Here is a 21438-nt window from a genome sequence, read left to right on the forward strand (position 1 = left end):
CTTTCTAATGACAAAAGACTGCAAAATGCATGAACCAGTGCTGTAATATTCTATAATGCCACCATGCTGCTCTACAGAGAGGGAGGATGACGAAGCTCCTGCCATTTCTCCCCTTCACTTTCATTACGATCATTCGTCGTCCCTGAATCTGCCAGGATAGTCGACAGAATCAGAACGTCCATGGATCGGATCCAGATCTCGCCACATTCTTGTCTGATATCGTCCCTGAGGCGAGTATCGGACAAGAATCATCTGATGTGCTATAATAGAAGAGGCTAAAATCTCCACTTCTCTTTCTGCAAATTAAAGAAGACTCCTTTTCCTGGGCATGCCTGTTATTTGAAGATTTGGTGGTATTATGTTTTATCTATCAGTTAAATTGGAAAACCTACTAAAATCTAAATGAACTGAGAAGCATGTCCTGTAAAGATTTGTGCAGCTTATATTGTACGGCTCTTTCACCCTCTTTACTCCACACAGTTTCTGTAACAACATTTTGTCCTGACACGTTCCCTCCTTCCTACACAGAAATTGGATATATTCATTAAATCTAGTAAACACTTGCATGCAAATCAAGAGCATGATAAACAGAATATGTTTTGCAAATATCCTTATCTCCTGGAAAACATCTGCTACTCCTTGAAAATGTTTAATACATCTCATTTTACTTTGCAGATTTTATTTCTCCTTTTTTTCATATTGGCTGGCATTTTTCCACATTTCCAGATCAGAAAATAGATGTGTCCAGCTCTGCTGTCTGTATTTGATATTTTTTCAATACAAGGATTTTAAAGGCATTCACTTTTTTCTGAAAGGTGTTTTAAAGTAGACCATGTAGATGTCATTATATGTACTGCCTAAGGAAAAGAAAACATCAGCAGATGTTCAAGGAAATAGGAAGTAAAGGAATTGTTTCATTCTGGCCTTTTTTTTGTACTAATTTGTTAGCGAATCTGTGGGCCCAGATGAAATCACACAATTATCCAGACTAATGAGCTTTGTACTAATCTCCATTTCCATATTCTTAGCTCCACTTTCCTGTTACAGCAGTTGTGCGGGGTGGTCCGGATATGATTTGTAGACTTGTTGGACTTGTTGGGCCCAGCATGCAATGGGCCTGATTTATTAAAGCACTCCAAGGCTGGAAATGATTTACTTTCATCAGTGAAGTTGGGTGACCTAGCAAACCTGGAATGGATTTCTTCAAAGTAATTTGCTATTTTCTAGCAACTGTATTGAATCCAGGACCAGATCCATTCCAGGTGTGCTGGATCACCCAACTTCACTAATGAAAGTGTATCCTCTCCAGCCTTGGAGAGCATGAATAAATCAGGCAAAACTTATAAAACTTGGTCAGACACCCCTCTGCCCTTCCCTTGTAATACAAGTCTGCATAGTAACACTTGCAAACTAAAAAGGATGTGCATGTTATTCAGCTGCTCTACCACAGAGTACTGGAGAAAGTGGGGCAGGTTACCAAACAACGCTAAGCATACATTTATATGAAGAGATTACTTTAAAGATTTCCTCTTATATTTATTAGGTCTACAAAATGGGCAATAAACAGAAATTGTGTCAATGGTATACAGATGACGACAAAAAAGACAAACAATATGGTATTAAACCTTACCCTGTTCTTTACAAAACTTTAAAAAAGTTTTTGTTTTAGTTGGCCTTTCTGAGATGGGTAACCAGAATACTCAGTACTGCAGTGTTTAAAGACCTCCCTATAACGTTACTATTCTAGTCTCAATCGGCATTAAACAACCTTAACCAGACAAAGAAATGGAGTTGGAATACTCATCATTCCAGACTAGGGGACCATTGGGATTTGTAGTGTATATCTGTACTAATTGTAGACGTGATCTCCATATAGTGCCGCTGCTGTCTGAAGAGGCAGCTCACACTACTTTGTTACTAACACACATCTAAATGACCCATGGTCTAAATCAGTGGTCGCCAACCTTTTAGGACCTTACTGACCCCTAACTGTACGCAATCCAGACCGCGCATGCGCAGGGTGCCGTGTGACATTTAAAGGTGAAGAAACTTCCCCTATAGTGGCATATTGAAGCCAGAACCTGCCCACACTGCCATCGCAGGTCTGAGCCACCCACCGCTCTGAGCCTGCGATCCAAACAGGTCACATGATCTGCAACCCTGGCCGGTGTGCCCCCCCAGCAGGGTCTTTCTCCTGACCCCGCTGGGGGCTTATCAGCCAGAGCCACGGACCATGGGTTGGAGTCTGCTTGTCTAAATGTTTTTCTTGGTGTTATATCTCTAGGAGGTGGTAAAATTTAGCTTAAATATTTTTTGAGGGGAAATTTATATGGTCTGGTCAGCAGGGAAGTTTTGCGTTTTGAACATTAGAGTACCCTGGAATATGGGGCTCTCAAGCACATCTGAACAATACATTTTATTGCAGTAATTAGCTCTGAATATTTAATTAACTTGTGGGTATAACATCATAAAAAATTAAAAGTTACATGTATCCCGCCAAAGACTGACCTGTGTTTCAGTAGTTCCAACCTTCTAACAGGCAGAGTGTGTGTTTGCCTGTTCATATAATCCTAAGAATTAAAAAAAATTCTGAACATTTGAAAGAAGTTTGTTATTGCCAAACTCTCATAAAGCCTTCTTATCAAAAATTTAGCTAGTCTGCTGCCTGTCTGACTTGCAGATGGAGAGGTTGGCAAACAGCTTTATTTCAATTAAAAGCTAATGAGATGCCTGTGCTTAGGCATATTTTTAATTAAGACATGTGGTGCTTAATTGTCTTCATTAATGCTCTTATGAGTGATGAGTTAGGAATGTGACATGATTAAAAAACACATTTTACATTTTTTTAGACATCCTGTTTGGCATTGTCCAGGCACTGTGTTTTCTTACATTTGTCAGCCGCTGTATACTGCAGTGTTTAGTCATGGCTAGACTTCACCTTTTTTATTTCCCTTTTTTTTTAATAAATTGGGTTTTGATTTTTGTAAGCTAGAAGCCATTTTGGCCCACAATCAATGTTCATTCTGGGAATACTTTCCAGGACATATATCATTACAGTGCCACATAAATAAAAATGAGAAATTAAAGGACAGCAACACCCAAAGGTTTCTTTTTGCCATTAAAACTCAGTGTTTCTATATTTATCAGAACCAAACTTTAAATGGAATGGTAGAAAAAATAATAGCATTCACCAGCCTATCCTGTTTTCCCCAAGCTTAAAGGGGAACTGACGCGTGAAAGCTACGTCCAAAAACAACTAGTTACTAGTATTGACTGTGGGTTCTCTGCAGCTGATCTTCACTGTATCTTTACATGGAGACAGTAGTCTTTGTGGTGGAACAAGGCTTTGCTACCTCTTATCAGACCTGCCCCTCCAGTGAATGGAGATCTGCTGACTGAGGAAAAAAAAAGGTTCAAAGAGCACAGAATGTGCAGGTAGATCCTTGCTCTGCTAGTTATTACATACAGCTTAATCTTCCAAATATACTGTAGAACAGTGAACAGCACAGAAGTGACATCTCTAAACCTTATTAGACTAACAATCACAGGCATCAGTGCCCTCAAACTAATACAAAACTACAGGGTTTTGTTGTATTCCTTACTTTTAAAGGGAAAAAAACAAGCTAAACATTTAGTAGATTCATCCAAGGAAAACAACCCAGTTGTTTGAAGAGAGTTTTCTCAGAGTGCCCAGCCTGAAAATGTCTGCTAACCCAGTTGAGAGAAAGAGAAAAAAAAAAAACACAGGCAAAAACTTTTTTCTTTAAAACTAAACTTTTATTTAGGTAATCATTCAAAAAACTAAACAGAGTCCACCTGCACTAGACCTGGGCTAACACAAGTTCACTTGTCTAAAGTCAAAGATTACATACAGCATAATCAAGCAATGTATGGTTACAGCAAAAACTTGTTTACCTCCCGGACGTGTTTCGCCCCACAGGGCTTCTTCAGGGGATTTGGGAGACCTTAAGGGTTACAATGATAAGAAAGAGTGAGAAAGTGAAAATTCTAAATTTGTTTTATATATAATTTTTGCTAGTACCTGAACTAAACATCCAGATATTCATAGAATGTCCAGTGAGCACTGATACAATCCAAAATAGTCTTCTATTCTGAAAAAAAAAACTACCTGAGAAACATATATAAAAAAAAATTAGGGCATCCAATTGCTACCTTGTGACAGTAGCACAGAGCACTCACAATCAGCCAATTGTCAAGCCCTTTTTAAGTAACTGTGATGTATAGACACATTCCTATGAAATTCTAGGAGAAAGTATATTTTTCAATTGGCAGCATTACTGGGGTTCAACAACAATAATGCAGATAAAAGTAAGCCAATTTTCAGATGGGAACTCATGACAAAAGGCTCACTAAGTATGTACATTACAGTTTCATTGTAGGCAGGTGGTGGCCCCTGTATTGTCACCCAAATCTTCAATAACCACCCAACAACAGCCAAGTGCCGGGTGGGGCGCCTGGCTAAAAGGGGCTGGGGAGAACACTGCAGTTTTATAATTACCTTTGTTCTATGAGTTGGGCTCATATCTGCTGTAGGTATATACTTTTTATTTCTCCAAGTATCAAGTACATTTGGGTTAATGACAAGTTTAGCTCAGCTGTATAGGCAAGCTTGACTTGTCAAAGTTATGCAGGGGAGTGGGCGCATTTCCCTGCTGCAGTCCTAAGCAGTTTGGACCCACCACACAGGAAACACATCTAAAACTTTAGTTTGTATTGTAAGTTGCTTTGCTAAAGAGATTCTTTATCACTTTAATCTTTGCTTCAGAGCAAAGTATCATGTCCCCGGTGTCCCTTCTCATTCAATTCTTATTAAACTAAATCAAGTGAAATTCTTCTTGACACAATATCTAATTTATAGGCATTGTAATTTCCTGATACTTGAAATGTCTCTTTGCTGAGGATTGCTCCCTTTGTAGTCGCTGATCTTGTCATAGATGCAGCCTTTTCCATCATAACTCCCCCTATTTACAAGCTGTCTGTTACACAGTGTTAAAGTAAATAATCTGTAGCGCACTTCAGGTGTACAGCACAGAGCTGGCGTATTAATCCCATTTTATAATAAGTAGATTTATCCCTTTCTAAATGTCACTATCGTCACACAAACACGGTGACTCAGTCTTTGCTTAGGAAATGGAAATGTAGCATTCTACTTGTTTAAACTGAGATGTAGGTAGGATTGACATTGACAACAGTAAGACTTCATGTAGATGGACATTTAAGAGGTTTTACAAATACTGCAGGTTATGGTCAGTGAAAATTGAAAAGTACCCCCACCTTCTGCTGGGTTCTTAAAACCCTATAGTAGTGATTGTGCAGTATCCACATGCACTTGGATACAAAACCATTTCCGAGGAAACATTTCATGTACACTGTGTTGGAAAATACTTGGGAACTTTGCAGACCTGCTGATTAAATTTGTGGGAGCAGCAATGCCAGCATTTTACAGAGGCATGGTTCAGGGGCCTCTTAAACAACTGTCTATTATCCAAATCACCCAACTCAGTATGAGTACAACAAACCCAACCCAGACCACCCAACTAAAACACCATTTTTGTCTTGTTGTGTTAAATTTTCTGTGATAAGGTACATTTGGGTTTGAGTATTGTAATTTTGATTCCCCCTTTGGCTGAGAAGGAGATCTGTCAGTATTATTTCTGCTTTATGTAGTCAAGTTGTAACATCCCCTTTTTCCTGTGACTTTTTTTTTTTTTTTACACGGCCTGCACTGTACTTGAACTCCTGTTTTGGATATTGCTACGAGGTTTTCTCCTCTGCTTCTGTGGGTGAGCTGTTTCCCTGAAATGTACCATTTTGTTCACGGTGTCATGTCCATTAGTGAACTGTTTTGTTGTGTGTTTTCTTTTTGTACCAGTGGTTTCTATAAACATATATTTGACAAAATTGCACTAAACCAAATGGAACTGGGGAAGAATTTTGAATCTGGTGTATAGGAATCCACTAGCGGTTTGTAATTGTAAAGAGGTTAGGAACCCCTGCATTTTAGCCAATATAATACAATGGGGAATGATATCTGACTGCTGCTGGTAGCAGAATGAAAGTATTACATGTGACATTGGTAAAATGATCTATACATGAGCTCAGACTCCCATAATTATATAATACTACATCAATTCTAATCTTGTAGAGGAAAGTCATTTATACTGAGCCTTACACCACTCAGCGACTGTCGTCATCAAAGTCACCTTGAGACACTGAAATATCTTTTTATTTTCATATGCTCTGGGATGACTAAGTAATGAGCTTAACCAGCTTTTTAAATAATTTAATTTGTGCCAAGCTCTCATTTGAGAACAGTATTAACCTCAACCTGTAAAGAAAGATTTTAACTTTAAGAGTAGACCCATCTGAATCGATCATTTGTCAGTTGGTTAGAGAAGGGTAGGGGGTAATCTCATTTTGGGTTTCCGTAATGTCTAAATGCTAACATCCTTGCCAACCATGATAGACTGACAATGTGTCTAGCTACAGGTTAAAAAATAAGGTACCGTAGTTGATTCTTTATAGTTGAAGAACTCACAGTACTGTGGCTCAGGTAGCACAGCTGAAACAAGTGGTACCATACCAGGAATCCAAACAGCAGAGAGGCTTTTATTTGGGTATGACCCCTGCACCACATTCTAAAAAACACTGAACCAGTTACTGGTGTTAGTTACCATGTACAGTAAATCTTTATTGTGTTTTTATATTCTGTATTTAAATTTATAAATATTTTGCAAGTGAAAATTCACAGAAAAGGCACACATAACACTCTTCAGAATTTAACCTGTCTTTTTGTAGGTAAACATAACATCTTTTGTGACGAAACATAACATGTGTAACAAGCAACAAGTACACCAATTGTTAATCTTTGGAGTTTATCAGGAATCAATTAGCAACTGAAAACAAACTGATTGCAAAATATTACAGCACTTTGCACATTCTGGGGTATGTCCAATACTCATATGAAATTAAATCGACATTTAGATGAATATAAAGAGACTTCAACATTATAAAACAAGTACAGGTAACCTTGAGTATCCACTACCATGACCTTGATAAATTACATCATTCACAGAACTATTTAAACCTGGCCGTTGGTCCTTGCATTGCAAATATAAAAGCTGCTCAGATCATTATTAATTTAGTAAGGGAAAGGTGCATATGGGAAGGGCAATACAACGATTCCCTTGTGCTGACTAGCTGGGGGGTGTGCTGAAGGATCTTGTTATTTGTTATTAGTTTGTGCATTGTTCACAAAACAGGGCTTCATGCACAGATATTTTAAAAAAACACCAACATTTCCAAATCCATTTTACTGTAGTGTATTCTGTCTTTCTTTTTTTCAGGCTGGCCATGGGTACCTCTGGTAGTTCTTAGCTGCCTCTTTTGCTTTGCCCAAGTTGGAATTGAATGGAACCTGTTCTTTTTCCCCAAATATAAGTACAAATTTCCACTTTGTGCCAGATGGAAGTCAGAAAGATAAAGAGCATTAACAAAAAGAAGAAAAATCTTCCAAAAAAATGCCTAGATATTGAGGAGGATCTCAAATGGACATTACAGGAATGTTTTTCAGTATTTTATATGCATTTTTTTTACATGAGCAATATTTTTCATAAATAAAATTATTAATAACTATTGATCAATGTTTCCTGCTTTTCTGCTGTTATGATGAATGCTGCTGTGCAATACTGGAATATTTCTGAACAATTTTTCTTTATGTTTGATATAGTATCGCTGTTGTGTACCACACATTTACATGTTTTGTGGAGTTTGTGCAATATTATTTATACAATATTATTTTGTGATTTGTAAATATAAACTGTCAAAATAATTGTAGCTCTGTTAGTCAGTCATGTGATCTAGATATTCCTTTAGAAAACAGAACCAAGTCCCTGACTTTCAGTGAAATAAAGCAGAAGTAAACTAAATAAAAGAAAAACATGCGACCAGGTGATGTCCCCTCTCCAAAAGAATAACCTTACCTACCTTACAGAATTAAAGTTATGATTTTTTAATTTCAGTTTAGTTCTACTTTAACTCCCAGTGCATCCCACATCATCTGTCCCTTTCTGCCAGTAAAGAACTGCCTGATCGCAAATTTTCAAAGCAGTACTTTAGTTCTACTTTATGGGTTTAGGAAAAATACCTAAAGATTTGAACACCTGAATTGACATGGAGTGTCCCTGAAAATCTTATCATGGGGGTAAGTGCTTGGCCCAAGAGCACGTTGGATGGGTAAGTGTTTGCCATTAGGAAAAGCTTTCGTTACTGGAGCATGGCAGCTATCCACTAGCAGCTCTATGTAAATATGAAAAGTTGAATGATACTCTTCATACCATTGTTTACCACAACTAAAATAAAATAATACAAATGTGTGTGAGTCTTAAAAGGGCTCTCCTGTTAAAGAAAAAAAAGCCTGCTTTCAAATAGTTATAATTGTCTTCACTGGCTTGTAAAAAATGTTTTTTTGTTTATGCCATCAGTTCTTTTCAAATAGAAAAAAATTACATTTTCAGTTAGATGTTAGGAAAACATTTGAGGTTTGGCTCTGATAAACAAAACAGATAATTATATCACAACTACATTTGTGACATTTAAAAACACTTATGCCTGTTTGTCACAATAAATACAATTTGATAACAGTTTCTAAACACTGTGGCGTTGTAATTAGCTGATAATGTCCCAGAAATAAAATACTCATGAAAGGACTGGTAAATGCCAACAATTTAACAGCTTACAAGATAGCTGTACTCCAGCCATATGTACAGTACTTGTAATAAAAACTGCTTTTATTATATACTTACACTTGGTGCTACTGACATTTTAAACTGTTCTTTTTGGCAATTCCAGAAAGCTTTGAAATGCCTGCAGCATTCCATGATTGTAAAGGAAGATGCCATGGTAATGTTTTTTTTTTTTAGTAAAAACTGAACATTTTAGCTTATTTTCTATTAAGTAATATGCAAAGGTCCTTAGGATATCATAAATACCAGCAAATGTACTGTTTTAGGACTTTATGAACTGTGATTCTGGAGTTACGGTGAGTTCTGGAAGAAAAACGTATCACAAAGCATTAAGTCAACAGAAGGGAGTAAAATGTTGTTATTATGCTGCATGTAAGGTGACTTTTTGTATTACAATGATGTGCTAGGGCTGCCTTTTTTAACTTTCTTTACATGGAGAACCATTGAACTAACTTTCAGGTCCTCAAATAACTCCTTCTACAACTACTTTATCATCAGTTCCCAGTATATTAACATACTGGTCAATGGGAAGAATGGATCCAAAGCTGCATACACACATGCAATTATTGACTAGGGACTGCACTGTGCATGAACAAGTGCAGTACATACAGCACCGTTTTGCTCTATGGAGAGGGAAGAGGGAGAACGACGGAGTAGCATTAGGGTCGTTCATCGTCCATCATCCGTGGATTGGCCAGGATGGTCGTTCAGACGATGAGCGATGGGCGCTGTACACCCACCAGATTCTCGTCCGATATTGGCCCTGAGCCGATTATCCGTCGAAAACCATTGGTACATAACTTTACATTGCTGACTTTTGAGATGATGGCATACAGAAAGCCAAAAATATTATAGGTGTCACATTAACTAACCTGAAAGGTACAAATTTCTCTTTGCTTGAGGAACCCCTAGCAACTTCAGGATGAACCCTAGGTTGAGAAACAGTGTGCTAGGGTGTGGAGTAGTGTTCATGTGTGCTTAACCTCCTGGCAGTTCATTTCTGTACGGATTTATATGTCTAAAAGCGGTACATTGTATTTCATAAAAATTTAAAAAAAAAATAAAAATTTTACAGTATAATAGTAAAATAAAGTTTGAAACACAAAATCATGTCAAAATAATAAATTAAATAAATTTAAAAAATATTATACTCATACTATGATTTTACACTGTAAAATACATTTTCATGAAAGAAAACGTACTGTTTTTAGACAAAAAATCCACTGTATTGCATTCAATACAGTTATTTGGTATTGAATGCAATACAAAAAGATTTGAAATTCCTACCGTGCCCCTAACGCAACGTCCGCACACACCGAACTACCAGTGATCCATCAGATGCAGAGGACGCCAGCTGGAGGAAGTGAGGAGATGCGGAGGATGGAGGAAGCCGGTGGATCAGGTAAGGATCTATTTACTATTACTTTTCACTGTTTTAGCTACCCTGAGTGTGACTCAGGGTTACCGCTCATGGGGTTAATAAGACTGCAACAGGAAAGTGTATTGTAGTTTCCCCTAAAAAGTGAGACAAAGAAAGTCACATGGGGTAGTCAGTTTCACCGCCCCTGTTGGAAAGTGAGGCCATCCACAGTAGAATAGCATAAGCATCTCACAACATGACTATGGTCACTAACAGTAAATGCTGAAAGGAAGTGGAATGTCCCTTTTATCTCATACCCAGAAGTGTGAAGTTGTTCCCACTGCTCCAGAGAAGTATAGGGCCACAGTGGAGTGTGGTAGAGTGCTTGTAGGTACACTTTCCCTTACCTAATAAATCCATCTAATATGTACTCCCTGATAAGAAGTGGCCTTGTAGCATTATTGCTTTCTTCTACCACTTTCTTGCACCTGGAATATCCAGATATTAACCCTGCAGTTTAAACCCCTAAGGTCCATGTTTGTAGTCACTCGGTAAGTAGTGTGTTGTTGGAGTTTCTCTTGAATGCACTACATATATAAAGTTTGGTGGAGGGTTTTTTTGGTTCCTTTTAGACCACCTTACCATAACCTGTTTATTAATTCTTGTTACTATTGCTATAGTTGTGAAAAAGGAGTAGCAGAGAGATCAATTTCTACACCCTACAGAATGACATATAGGGAAAGCCACACTCTCCTTGACAAATTGATTTTTTTTCTGACTTAGCAGGGGGGTGGGCATAGAAATATGGAAAGTGTGCCACTGCCCATGAGCCCTAGACCCTCCCAAGCCAACAACTGCCCCCTAGAGAGGCTCCAAGTTAGGTCAGTGGGAAGGTGCCAGGTTAGTTCTGGGCAGGGGCCCACTATTGGCTAATGTCCACCACTGTGAAGTAGGTCTCCAAACAGGAAGACAGTTATAGACTTACCTATTAGAAAACCCAACATACTTTTTTAAAAATGTAGACACATAGTTTTAAGCATCTATTTGTAAATACTTTAAATAAGAAGACCACAAAAAATCTTCAATACATTTGTGAGCCTAAAATTGACAGATAATCCTTATACTTTCCTTTTCATGTGTTGCAGAGAGATGTTCTAGCCAACACTGAAAGTGAACTTTAAATTGTAAGTCATCTATTTAGACGGCTGGTGTTCCCAAGTTTAGGCATATTGTGATATCTACTAGGACTGTTCGTTAATCCCAAAAATGGTTCTCTGTGTGCTGCACATAGGGAACTCTCAATCCAAATCATTTAGCCCCTGGCCCATCCTCTTTAAAGTGAAGTATTGTCCACTGGGATAATCTGTCCCCCCCCCCCCCCCCTCCGAAGTGAAGTACCATCCCCTGGCAGGTTTTGTCCCTTCCCCTCTTAAATGGAACATCCCCTGTGAGGTTTTATGCAACCTCTTCTGAAGACCCTAAATTTAATTATGCTTTGATTTTTTTTTTTTAAATTTAAATTTACACAAAGTAAGCTAAGCTGTTGTCTTCAAGTAAACAAGGCACAATCTCTTTACAAAATATGGTAATACATCATTACTGCATCAAATAGCATTGCTGTCCAATTATTTTCGGTTTCTAAATATGGGAATGAAAACATGTGAAAGCAAATATCACTGTGGTTTTTGTGGTGGAAATGAAAAATTAATGTAAATTGTGAACTGCATGCTTTCATAATATCATCTGTATAATTGAATTTTTGCCTATATAAGCCTCACATTGTGCCCACTTCCCAGCATGAATCCAGACTCATTGATAAGAAAACATAACTGTTCTGCCAATATTTTCATCCTCTACCTGGGGGCGATATTTCACTTTTTTCTTTAGATTCACCTAAATCACAACCATGCTTGATTAAGAAGGTAAATAATTTGTTTCTCTATTCATTAGAAAACAATAAGTTCATAATTTTCAAATTCAAGCAGTATAAGTACCTTGATAGTACTCAGTATCTTTCAGGTACAGCATAGCTTAGGTTGTGGAAGGAAGCGAAAGAGCAGCACACGGAGCCAGTCAGTTGTTTTTCAGTGCTCATGTGCTAACAAAGTGTATGCTGATAGACTAGGCCTGATTTAATAAAGCTCTTCAAAGCTGGAGAGGATACACTTTCATTAGTGAAACTCGGTGATCCAGCAATCCTGGAATGGATCTTGTCCAGGTTTGAAAACGTTTGCTAAAAAATAGCAAATACTTTTAGGAAATCTATTCCAGGTTTGCTGGGTCACCCAGCTTTACTGATGAAAGTGTATCCTCTCCAGCCTTGAAGAGCTTTAATAAATCAGGACAAATGAGAGAGTACATTAAGAGATAACTGCTACTTTTTTCACTGCTCTGTCACAAGCCTTGGGGTGGTGGTGTGAGTAATGGGATTACCAAAGACCTGTAAGTGTTCCTTGAATGTATCATAGGAATTTAAGTCTGACCTGCCAGACAGGGTTGTGGAACTAAACCTAGTTTCAAAAGCAGGCAGGCAGCTCTTTATTGCATAAAGGGACATGCTGTGTCTCTTCTGAAATAAAACAAACTTACCTACCTGTTTGCAGTTTATTAAAAATTGTACACTGAGCTGTGCATGTGCAGCTCAGTGTACAATCCTGGCATAGCTTTCTGCAAGTGAAGTCCCGTGCATATGTATATGACTGTATATGTATACACTTTGACACTTTGTTACAATATGCAAATCTTTGATTACATTCTGGATTGAAAACAATCTTGGTAAAATTAGCATATATGTTCTTTCTCTGCAGTGGAATTATATATTTTAAATAATTTGCCAATCCTTTTAAATCTCCTGCCAACCTCAAATCATAAACCCCCATTCCTAGGGCCTTAAAGAGCTCTTTTGATCTTAGCATAATGATACCACACATGTCAGTGTTCAAAAAAACCTTGGATATCAGAGGTTAAAATACTCTCTAAGGCTCCATAAAGATCTAATGTTTGCCTGTTGAAAAAATCAACAATTCCTCTGAAGTGTACTTACTTCTTCACTTGACTGTATGAGTGGGAAGCGCAAGCAACGCAGTTTATTCCTTGTCGTCCTTCTAAACAAATTATATACAGATAAATCACTTTCATTGTACAGATCTTGATGTTTTTCAAGACTAAAAAAGGACCAAATTGGTCCCTGATGCATAATTTGTCATGAAGCCACTTACAGCTTTGATTAATAACTTACACTGGCTGTTAAAGCAGAACTTTTAGTAAAAGAAGAAAAAATGATTCATTTATAGGTGGAAATCTATTGACACTTCTTCCTAGTCTACTTGGTCCCACGCTGTCCCGTCTTCTTTCTTCTTCCTGGTGGTGACTGGACACCGGGTACCGCCATCTGCTTTTATCCTCTTCCATTTGCTTCTTCTTACGGCACCCATTTTCACACTGGGCAGCTATGAGATCTGTTGCTGTTCCTTCAAGCAAATGCAAAAAAATATTTGTCTCACTGTGCATGTGTGAGGTTGGCAATTTTTTACATTTTAGGAAAGCCACTTCTGTGCATGCCCAAGATCGGACATGAGCAGCAGCTTGCAGCTGGCTAAGGGTTTCCCCTTTAGTAAAGAAGGCAGTAAAGACAGAAGTGGAAGGGACCTCCCCTTTAATTTAGGAAAAAAAACATACTTTTTTTTTTAATATAGAAAAGGGATAGCCAATATTTTATATGATTTAAAACATTTAATGATAAGTCCACGTTAAAGCTGAACTAAGCCTGTGATACCTGTCTCCGTTCCCTTACATGGCTCCTTATCTTTTTCTTCCTTTTTTTCCTAAAGATGAAATCCAGCGATCTCATATTTCTGAAATTGCCATAAAATGACACAAAGAGCCAGAATATCTCTATGGAATATTTCTATGGCTATATCTATCTAGAACAGCGGTCCCCAACCAGTTGTCTGCGAGGAAATCTTGGTGGACCACGGCTCTGGCCCGTGCGTTTCTCCAGTGGAGTCAGAGGAAGGACCCCGCTGGGCGGGAGTGCTCACCAGCCAGAGCCTCAGGCCATGTCTCCTGTACGGAATGTAGGCTCAGGGCAGTAGGTGGGTTGTGTTTCTAGAGTTGTCGGGTTCTGGCATCATGATGTCACTCTGGGGGAAGTTTCTTCTCCTTTAGGTGACACACGGCTCCCCGCACATGTGCGGTACAGAGTTTGTGCATTTAGTGGTCCGTCGGTCCGAAAATGTTGGCGACCACTGATCTAGAAAACCTACACTGTGATTTTCTCTGAAACAAAGCCAGATGTAGAAATACTTTTATCATTGTGAATGACAAAAGTATAGTGTGATTTGGGATCCCAGAAGAGCCGCATTAAAACTGATTAAGATGATCTTCAGCCCTCTTGATTTGTCGGCCCGAGATGACAAAACCCACATACAGGCACACAGGAGTTGACCTGCTTGATCATGGATTCTTAAAAGTGGAATTTTAGTTCCGCTTAATAGCAATAAAAAAAATTTCTTCCCTAAAAATCACATGTAGTTGGGCCATTTTTTTGGCCTAATGCCCCAAACTATAACTTTTATGTTATATGTCAAAATAGACCTTGATTTAATATGAACCTGTGCGTTGTCTATGTAGGGTCCTTGATCAGTCAGCCACCAAGGACTTGGTATCAGGGCATGTTATAGGTATGACTAATATATAGTGTGAGTGTTTTTAGAGACGAAAATACTTTTGTGTTACTGTATCCAGTAACATAATAGAAACCAGGAGTAGATATTCCCCATGATCCTAAAGCATATTGCTTCAATTTTATTATTGTTACAAATATATTTTTGGAGGTGTTTTTGCTGCTAATAGCTATACTTTTTTTAAATAATTATTTCCCGATTTATGAATAATTTAGCTGAATGGTTTGGTTAATTTCTTTAGAGACAAGTCAGTCCCAGCAGAAATGATAATCAAAATGAAATTTCTATCTTTAAACTTGTATAGGGTATTTATGATGAACGTGAGATTTATTAAATAGGTATCTAGAAACGTTTGATGTGATTTCTTTGGGCTTCTGTGTGTTACTTTGGGACTTTCCAAGTACATTAATTAGTGAATCCTATTAGAAATAATTATTCATGTGTGTGTATGCATTTTGTAAGCAATACACCTACATTTACTAGGGTACATAGAAAACCGGTTTGTTTATTGGAACAATGAAGAAGGTTCTTACCTTCTATATGGGCAAAAGATAAAATATCTTTTCCTTTATCTAGCACTAATTTCTCAGCACATTAAAAAGTACTAATTACATTACTCCATGGGAGCTTACACTCTGATATCCAGGATACAGTTACAGACAACCATGTATTTTAGGTGCTACAATGGACATGATTTATTAAAGTTCTCCAAGGCTGGAGAGGATACACTTTCATCAGTGAAGCTGGATGATCCTGCAGACCTGGAATGGATCTGGTCCAGGATTCAAAACAGATGCTAGAAATCCTTTTCAGGTTTGCTGGATCACCCAGCTTTTTTGATGAAAGTGTATCCTCTCTAGCCTTGGAGAGCTTTAATAAATCAGCCCCAATCTGTCCTATAGACCTTGAAATAACATGCCCAGTTTGGGATGAAGTTCTTGGCAAACCAGACTTCCAATAAAGTAATTCAAGCACGAGAAGAACAGTCAAGCTCAATGCAGCTGGTTTTGTTGGTAGAAATCAAACCCTACATTTTAAACAGTGTTACATAAGCAATTAACCCTAAATGATCTATTTATCCCAGTTTAAGTATACAACAATAATATACACAATCATTATTCAGCTTTAATTTAGGAACTTCAATCATTTCTGATATTTGATCCATCCTTTTGCTTTTGTCAAGATGACCTGATGTGGTCAGGGAGCCTTGGCATAGTTGCCAACATCATTCTTCCAGTCTGCTCTACATGTATTCTTACCAAAAACATGGCAGTATACTGGCAATCAAACTTTCCGCCCCCTCCTTTGCTTCTTAAGTTAACTTTCTGCCTAACCAGTCTATTTCAAACTAACTAGAAAGACAATACAAACCACACTAGTCAACCCTTGCACAAATTTTAGCTATGGCCTTCTTTGGTAATAGACTGTGTTACAGTATTTTTCATCGTTCATAATTCAAAATACATTTGGAATCATATAGTTCAAATAATTTGTCAATCTTTTTAAATATCCTGCTAACCTCAAATCAGAAGGCCCCATTCTAAGGCTTTGTACACACGTGTAATTATTGTCGTTGGAAAAGATCTTTCAGGATTCTTACTAACAACTGCATGATGCAGGAACGAGCATTGTACATACAGCGCCGTTCTGCCCTATGGAGAGGGGAGGGGGAAAACGGCAGACCGGCACCCCACTGCGCGCTCTCCCCCTTCACTTCTATTAGGATCATTCGTTGTCCATCGCCCGTGGATCCGCCAGGACGGGTAGATGACGAGCTCTGTACACAAGCAAGATTATCAGAGCGGACACCTGAGCCGATTACAATTGGACGAGAACAATTGTGTATCTAGCCTTAGGGCCTTAGAGAGCTCTTTTAATCTTAGCATAATGACACCACACATGTCAACATAAAAGAAAACCTTGGATATCAGAGGTTAAAATACTCTTTAAGAACAATTTTTGTGTCATTTGTTTAAGTACATATTCTTCACTGTAGGCACTGTTGGATTCAAGATCTACAAAGATCTAATATTTGCCTGTTAAAAAAAATAACAATTGCTCTAGAGTGTACTTACTTGACTGTATCAGTGGGAAGCCCAAGCAAAGCAGTTAATTCCTTGTCTTCCTTCTAAACAGATTATTTACAGACAAAACACTTTACATTGTACAGATCCTGATGTTATTCAAGATTTCAAAAAAAGGTCAAACATCATTCTTCCTGTCTGCTCTAGATGTATTCTTACCAAAAACTTGGCAGTATACTGGCAATCAAACTTCCTGCCTTCTTTTAATATATTGTTTTGTCTAACCAGCCTATTTCAACCAACTAGAAAGACAATTCAAAACACACCATTCAAACCCTGCACAAATGTTAGCTATGGCCTACTTTGTTCAAAGACTTGGGTCTGACTTATTAAAGCACTCCAAGGCTGGAAAGGATACACTTTCCTCAGTGAAGCTGAGGGATCCAGCAAACCTGGAGTGGATCTGGTCTGGTATTCAAAACATTTGCTAGCAAATAACAAATAACTTTGAAGAAATCCATTCCAGGTTTGCTAGATCACCCAGATTCACTGATGAAAGTGTATCCTCTCCAGCCTTGGAGAGCTTTCATAAATCAGGTTCTGTGTTACAGTATTTGTCTCCATTCATAGTTCAAATTTAAGAATTATGCCATGAAAAATCATGCCACTACCATGAAAAAGTTTTTTTTTTTATTATTTCTGTTTTGCTATTCACACAGCGAGAAGTTGCACCATGTTGATTATATGAAGGCAGTTGGTCAATCGCCAGCAGTTGGATGCATTTCACATACCGGGCTTAGCATTTCAGTCCATATGGAAAGATTTACTAAAGACTGATACAACATTTTATTGTCATGCAACCTCAGTCTGTAGTAATTTTAGGGGAACCCCCATCTTTAGAGTTTGAAGGCTGCCATAGCTGACCTCTGCTTTTGAGAATGTTAGGTCCCCATTTTAGGCTAATTCTTCAGCTTCAATGTTTTCTAAAGGTTTTGACCCATTGCAGCTATATAGATAAAGAATTCTGACACTTTTTCATCACCGGTTTTTAGTTACTGGTTGTGGTTCTTTAAAGTCAGACAAATGCCAGATTAATAAGCATTATTGAACAAGGCCACCATTGACAGTCCCTATTTTTTTCACATAAAGTGTATTTTAAGATTTACTTGCTTGATAACAGTAAAATGAAAGAGTAAGTCAGAAATTCCAGGATTACAAGAAAATATCGCTTTCCCGGGGTCTGGTAGAAGCATTTAGACATAGCAAGGGTTTATATAAGTTTTAGGTAAGATTTCTCTTTTATAAGAGATTCTTGTAGATAATACATTTTGAAATCAGAGCAGTTTATTATGCATTTCCAAAAAAAAGCCATAAAATTACACAGAGCCAGAATTTCTTTCTATGTCTATACCTATCTAGACATGACTACAGAATACATACACTATCATCTTCTCTGAAACAAAGCCGGATGCAGAATTAATGACAAAAGTATAGTGTGATTTGGCAGCCCAGAACAGCAGCAATAAAACTGATAGATCTCTTCTAGAGCTCGTGTCGAGCTTCTAGAGTCGTTATAGCAGCATTTATCAACCTTGAGAGCAATTAAAAAGACCATATAAGTCATACAAGCTCCTCTGAAACCCTTGGAGACATTTACGGCTGATTGTGAAAGCCGGAAAGCATTAGGTGAATTTAGGAAAACAGACCATTTGGAGAACTTGTGTGTTTCCTCAAGAGTGTTTTACCCACAAAATTTGCATAGTGATTAGGTTTACCAGCTAGAAGAATGGAATATATAAAAAAGAATGAATACATGACAGTTCTTCTGAAAGGTATGAATTGGTCCAGTATATTCCAAACATGTGAATCCTGACCAATCTCTGCCTAAAGTGTGCATCCATTCTATGCTTTGATTAAACACTGGTGGGTCACCAATAGTGAGATTTCTGCAGTTTAAGACTGAAATAAATTTACACGTTTTACTAATTTACGCTATTTACACTAATTTACACTCCTTTAATGAAGTATGACCACAATAATGTTGTTATAGCAGAATACTGTACATGAACAAAAATAGCCAAACCAATGTGAATGAAAAACTCAAAAGTCGATTTATTAGCATTTAGATTGGGTTGATGATGTGTTTGCTCCTTTTTTAAAGAACTGAATTTTTTGATGGGCCAATTTGAGGAAAATATTGTTAGTAAAAGACAACACCTGATTGAACTTGGGGAAAAAATATTATTTCAAGAGTTGCTGTTGTTATAGCGGAACTAAACCAAAAATAAAAAAATCACGCTTACTGTTAATTACGCAGATCTGTCGATTCTGGCCCTCGATCTGGCCCTGCGTTTTTCCGGCATCCCCAATCGGCCCAGCGCGGAGGAAGTGCTGAGCACCACCATGTTTTTTTGCTCCACTTCTTTCTTCTTCATACAACACCCGATCTTGCACGGCTCAGGCGCGAGATCGGGTGACAAAGATGGGGAAAGAAAGAGTACCAATTTCCCCACATTAAATAAAATGCTTCTGTGTGACATAGGTATTCTGTCTTGATAGCTGAAGGCATTGCATTAAAAAAAAGAAGGCAATTTTTACTTTATATATATAAAAGTGGTATCTACTAAAAAATATTTGGTGATTCTTCCATAATTAATGAGCCACTATGGGCCTGATTTATTAAAGCTCTCCATCGCTAGATAAGACACACTTTCATCAGTGAATCTGAGTGATCCAGCAAACCTGAAATGGATTTCTTAAGTAATTTGCTATTTTTTACCAAATGTTTTTATTCCTGCACCAGATCGATCCAGGTTTGCTGGATCACCCAGCTTTACTAATGAAAGGGTATCCTTTCCAGCTTTGGAGAGAGCTTTTTAAATCAGGCCCTATCTGTTATAGAGTGATAAATATTTGGTCTAATAAGAAAGTGTTTCTGATTTGTCAATATTAATGTAAAATTTAAAATTTATAAATATATATATATATATATATATATATTGCTTAAAAAAAGTATTCATAACATTTTCAATACATTTATAACATATACACCAAGACAAAAATCTGATGTATATATTTTTATATATATTTATAGAGAGAGAGAGAGAGTCACTGGGCCTACTACTAACAAACAAGAGGAATAGCTGGAGGGTTGAGTCCTAGACAAATATCGGTCTTCTGGTAAAGTACAGATGGGTGTTGAAGGAATTTCCTTGGCTCTTTAGCACATTTTATTCTGCCTGGTACCTCATATTTATCCTGGGGCCACTTGAACAACAAGCTATGATAGATATATGCTAGATATAAGAGCAAAGGGAGATCCATAAATTGAAGTTTTGATGTTATGTCCGGCATTCTCATGCATATATAACATTACCATTGTTATGACCTCTCCGTTTTTCAATCAGTTGCTAAGTACCTTGATCTGATGAAGAAGACTATGTTCTGTGAAGTGTGTCATCATTAATAGTGGTACTGGTAAATTGTGTAGCCTTAAAAACTTGAAAGCTAATTACTTGTGGTGATAATGTATAACACTGTAGTTTTCAAAAACCTTTTAATTGTAGATAATTATACTTTTGTTTTTTGTAATACAAGTGATATATATATATATATATATATATATATATATATAAATATATATATAAAGGATTTTTGTTGTGGTGTATATGATGTAAAAAATGTATTGAAAATGTTATGAATACTTTTTTAAGCAATATTAATAAATGAAATTCTAAATTTTACATTGATGTAACAAATTGTTTTGAATGAAACCCAAAATGTGTTGTGAAGAGGTTCAGTCTACATCAATAAGTCGTTACCATACTGATATGGAAAAACAATACCTCTGTCCATGGTGAGATGATCTAGAAGGTTTTTTTAAGTATAAAAGTTACAAAGTAAAAGATTAGGAGATAGCGCAAAGCAAAACACACGTGTGGAGACCCAATGGCATGATCAAAAGGTTCCATTTAATCTGAAATTCAGTACAGATGCCAAGTGGGGCTCCAAAAAGATATATTGTTCTTGTTACATTAAATCAGCATTGTAGAAACAACATGACATTACATCCGAATTTACTACAACTAATGGAGACCTAATTCTTACTATTATCTCAACCGACTCCACCAAGGCTGGATAATAACAGCCACCATCACAAACACAAATTCCAAGAATATCTAGAACAGACACTGGCAGTACCAGCGTCTCCTCAAACCACTTTAATAAGAGAACCAGTCATTCATTAGCTAAAGCATAGAATCAACCCAAATCAATAGTAAAATCAATAGAATATATCTAATAATTAATCTTCTTTATTAATACTAATTGGCATTGTTAGATATATCTAATAAAAAAGTGGTTGAGGATTATTCACTGCTATTTACAATGCATGCACCTGGAAGATTCTCTATCAAGGGATATTTGATAAATGTCAAATATATTGCTATATAAATAGACCCCACTGTCCCTTGCGGTCCTGCATCCTGACATAGGGTTTCCAGGGATGTGTACGTTTCGACACACATTATGAAAACACAATCCATTTCTGGTTTGCTGGTTGACCTAGGTTCACTGATGAAAGTGTATCTTGAAGTGTCTGCAGT

General features: G+C 37.3%; 1 protein-coding gene across 3 annotated transcripts in view; it reads left to right on the plus strand.

The window, feature by feature from the left end:
* Positions 1-7660, plus strand: part of HHAT (hedgehog acyltransferase) — a 181966-nt gene extending 174306 nt beyond the window's left edge. For all 3 annotated transcript variants that reach the window (XM_072409814.1, XM_072409815.1, XM_072409816.1), the window contains exon 12: positions 7368-7660. In XM_072409814.1, coding sequence (XP_072265915.1) covers positions 7368-7504 — 137 coding nt within the window. In that variant the 3' untranslated portion in view covers positions 7505-7660. The remainder of the gene's footprint in view (positions 1-7367) is intronic.
* Positions 7661-21438: the final 13778 nt, after the last annotated feature.

Source organism: Pyxicephalus adspersus, chromosome 4 (genome assembly GCF_032062135.1).
Source record: "Pyxicephalus adspersus chromosome 4, UCB_Pads_2.0, whole genome shotgun sequence".
Taxonomy (NCBI): domain Eukaryota; kingdom Metazoa; phylum Chordata; class Amphibia; order Anura; family Pyxicephalidae; genus Pyxicephalus; species Pyxicephalus adspersus.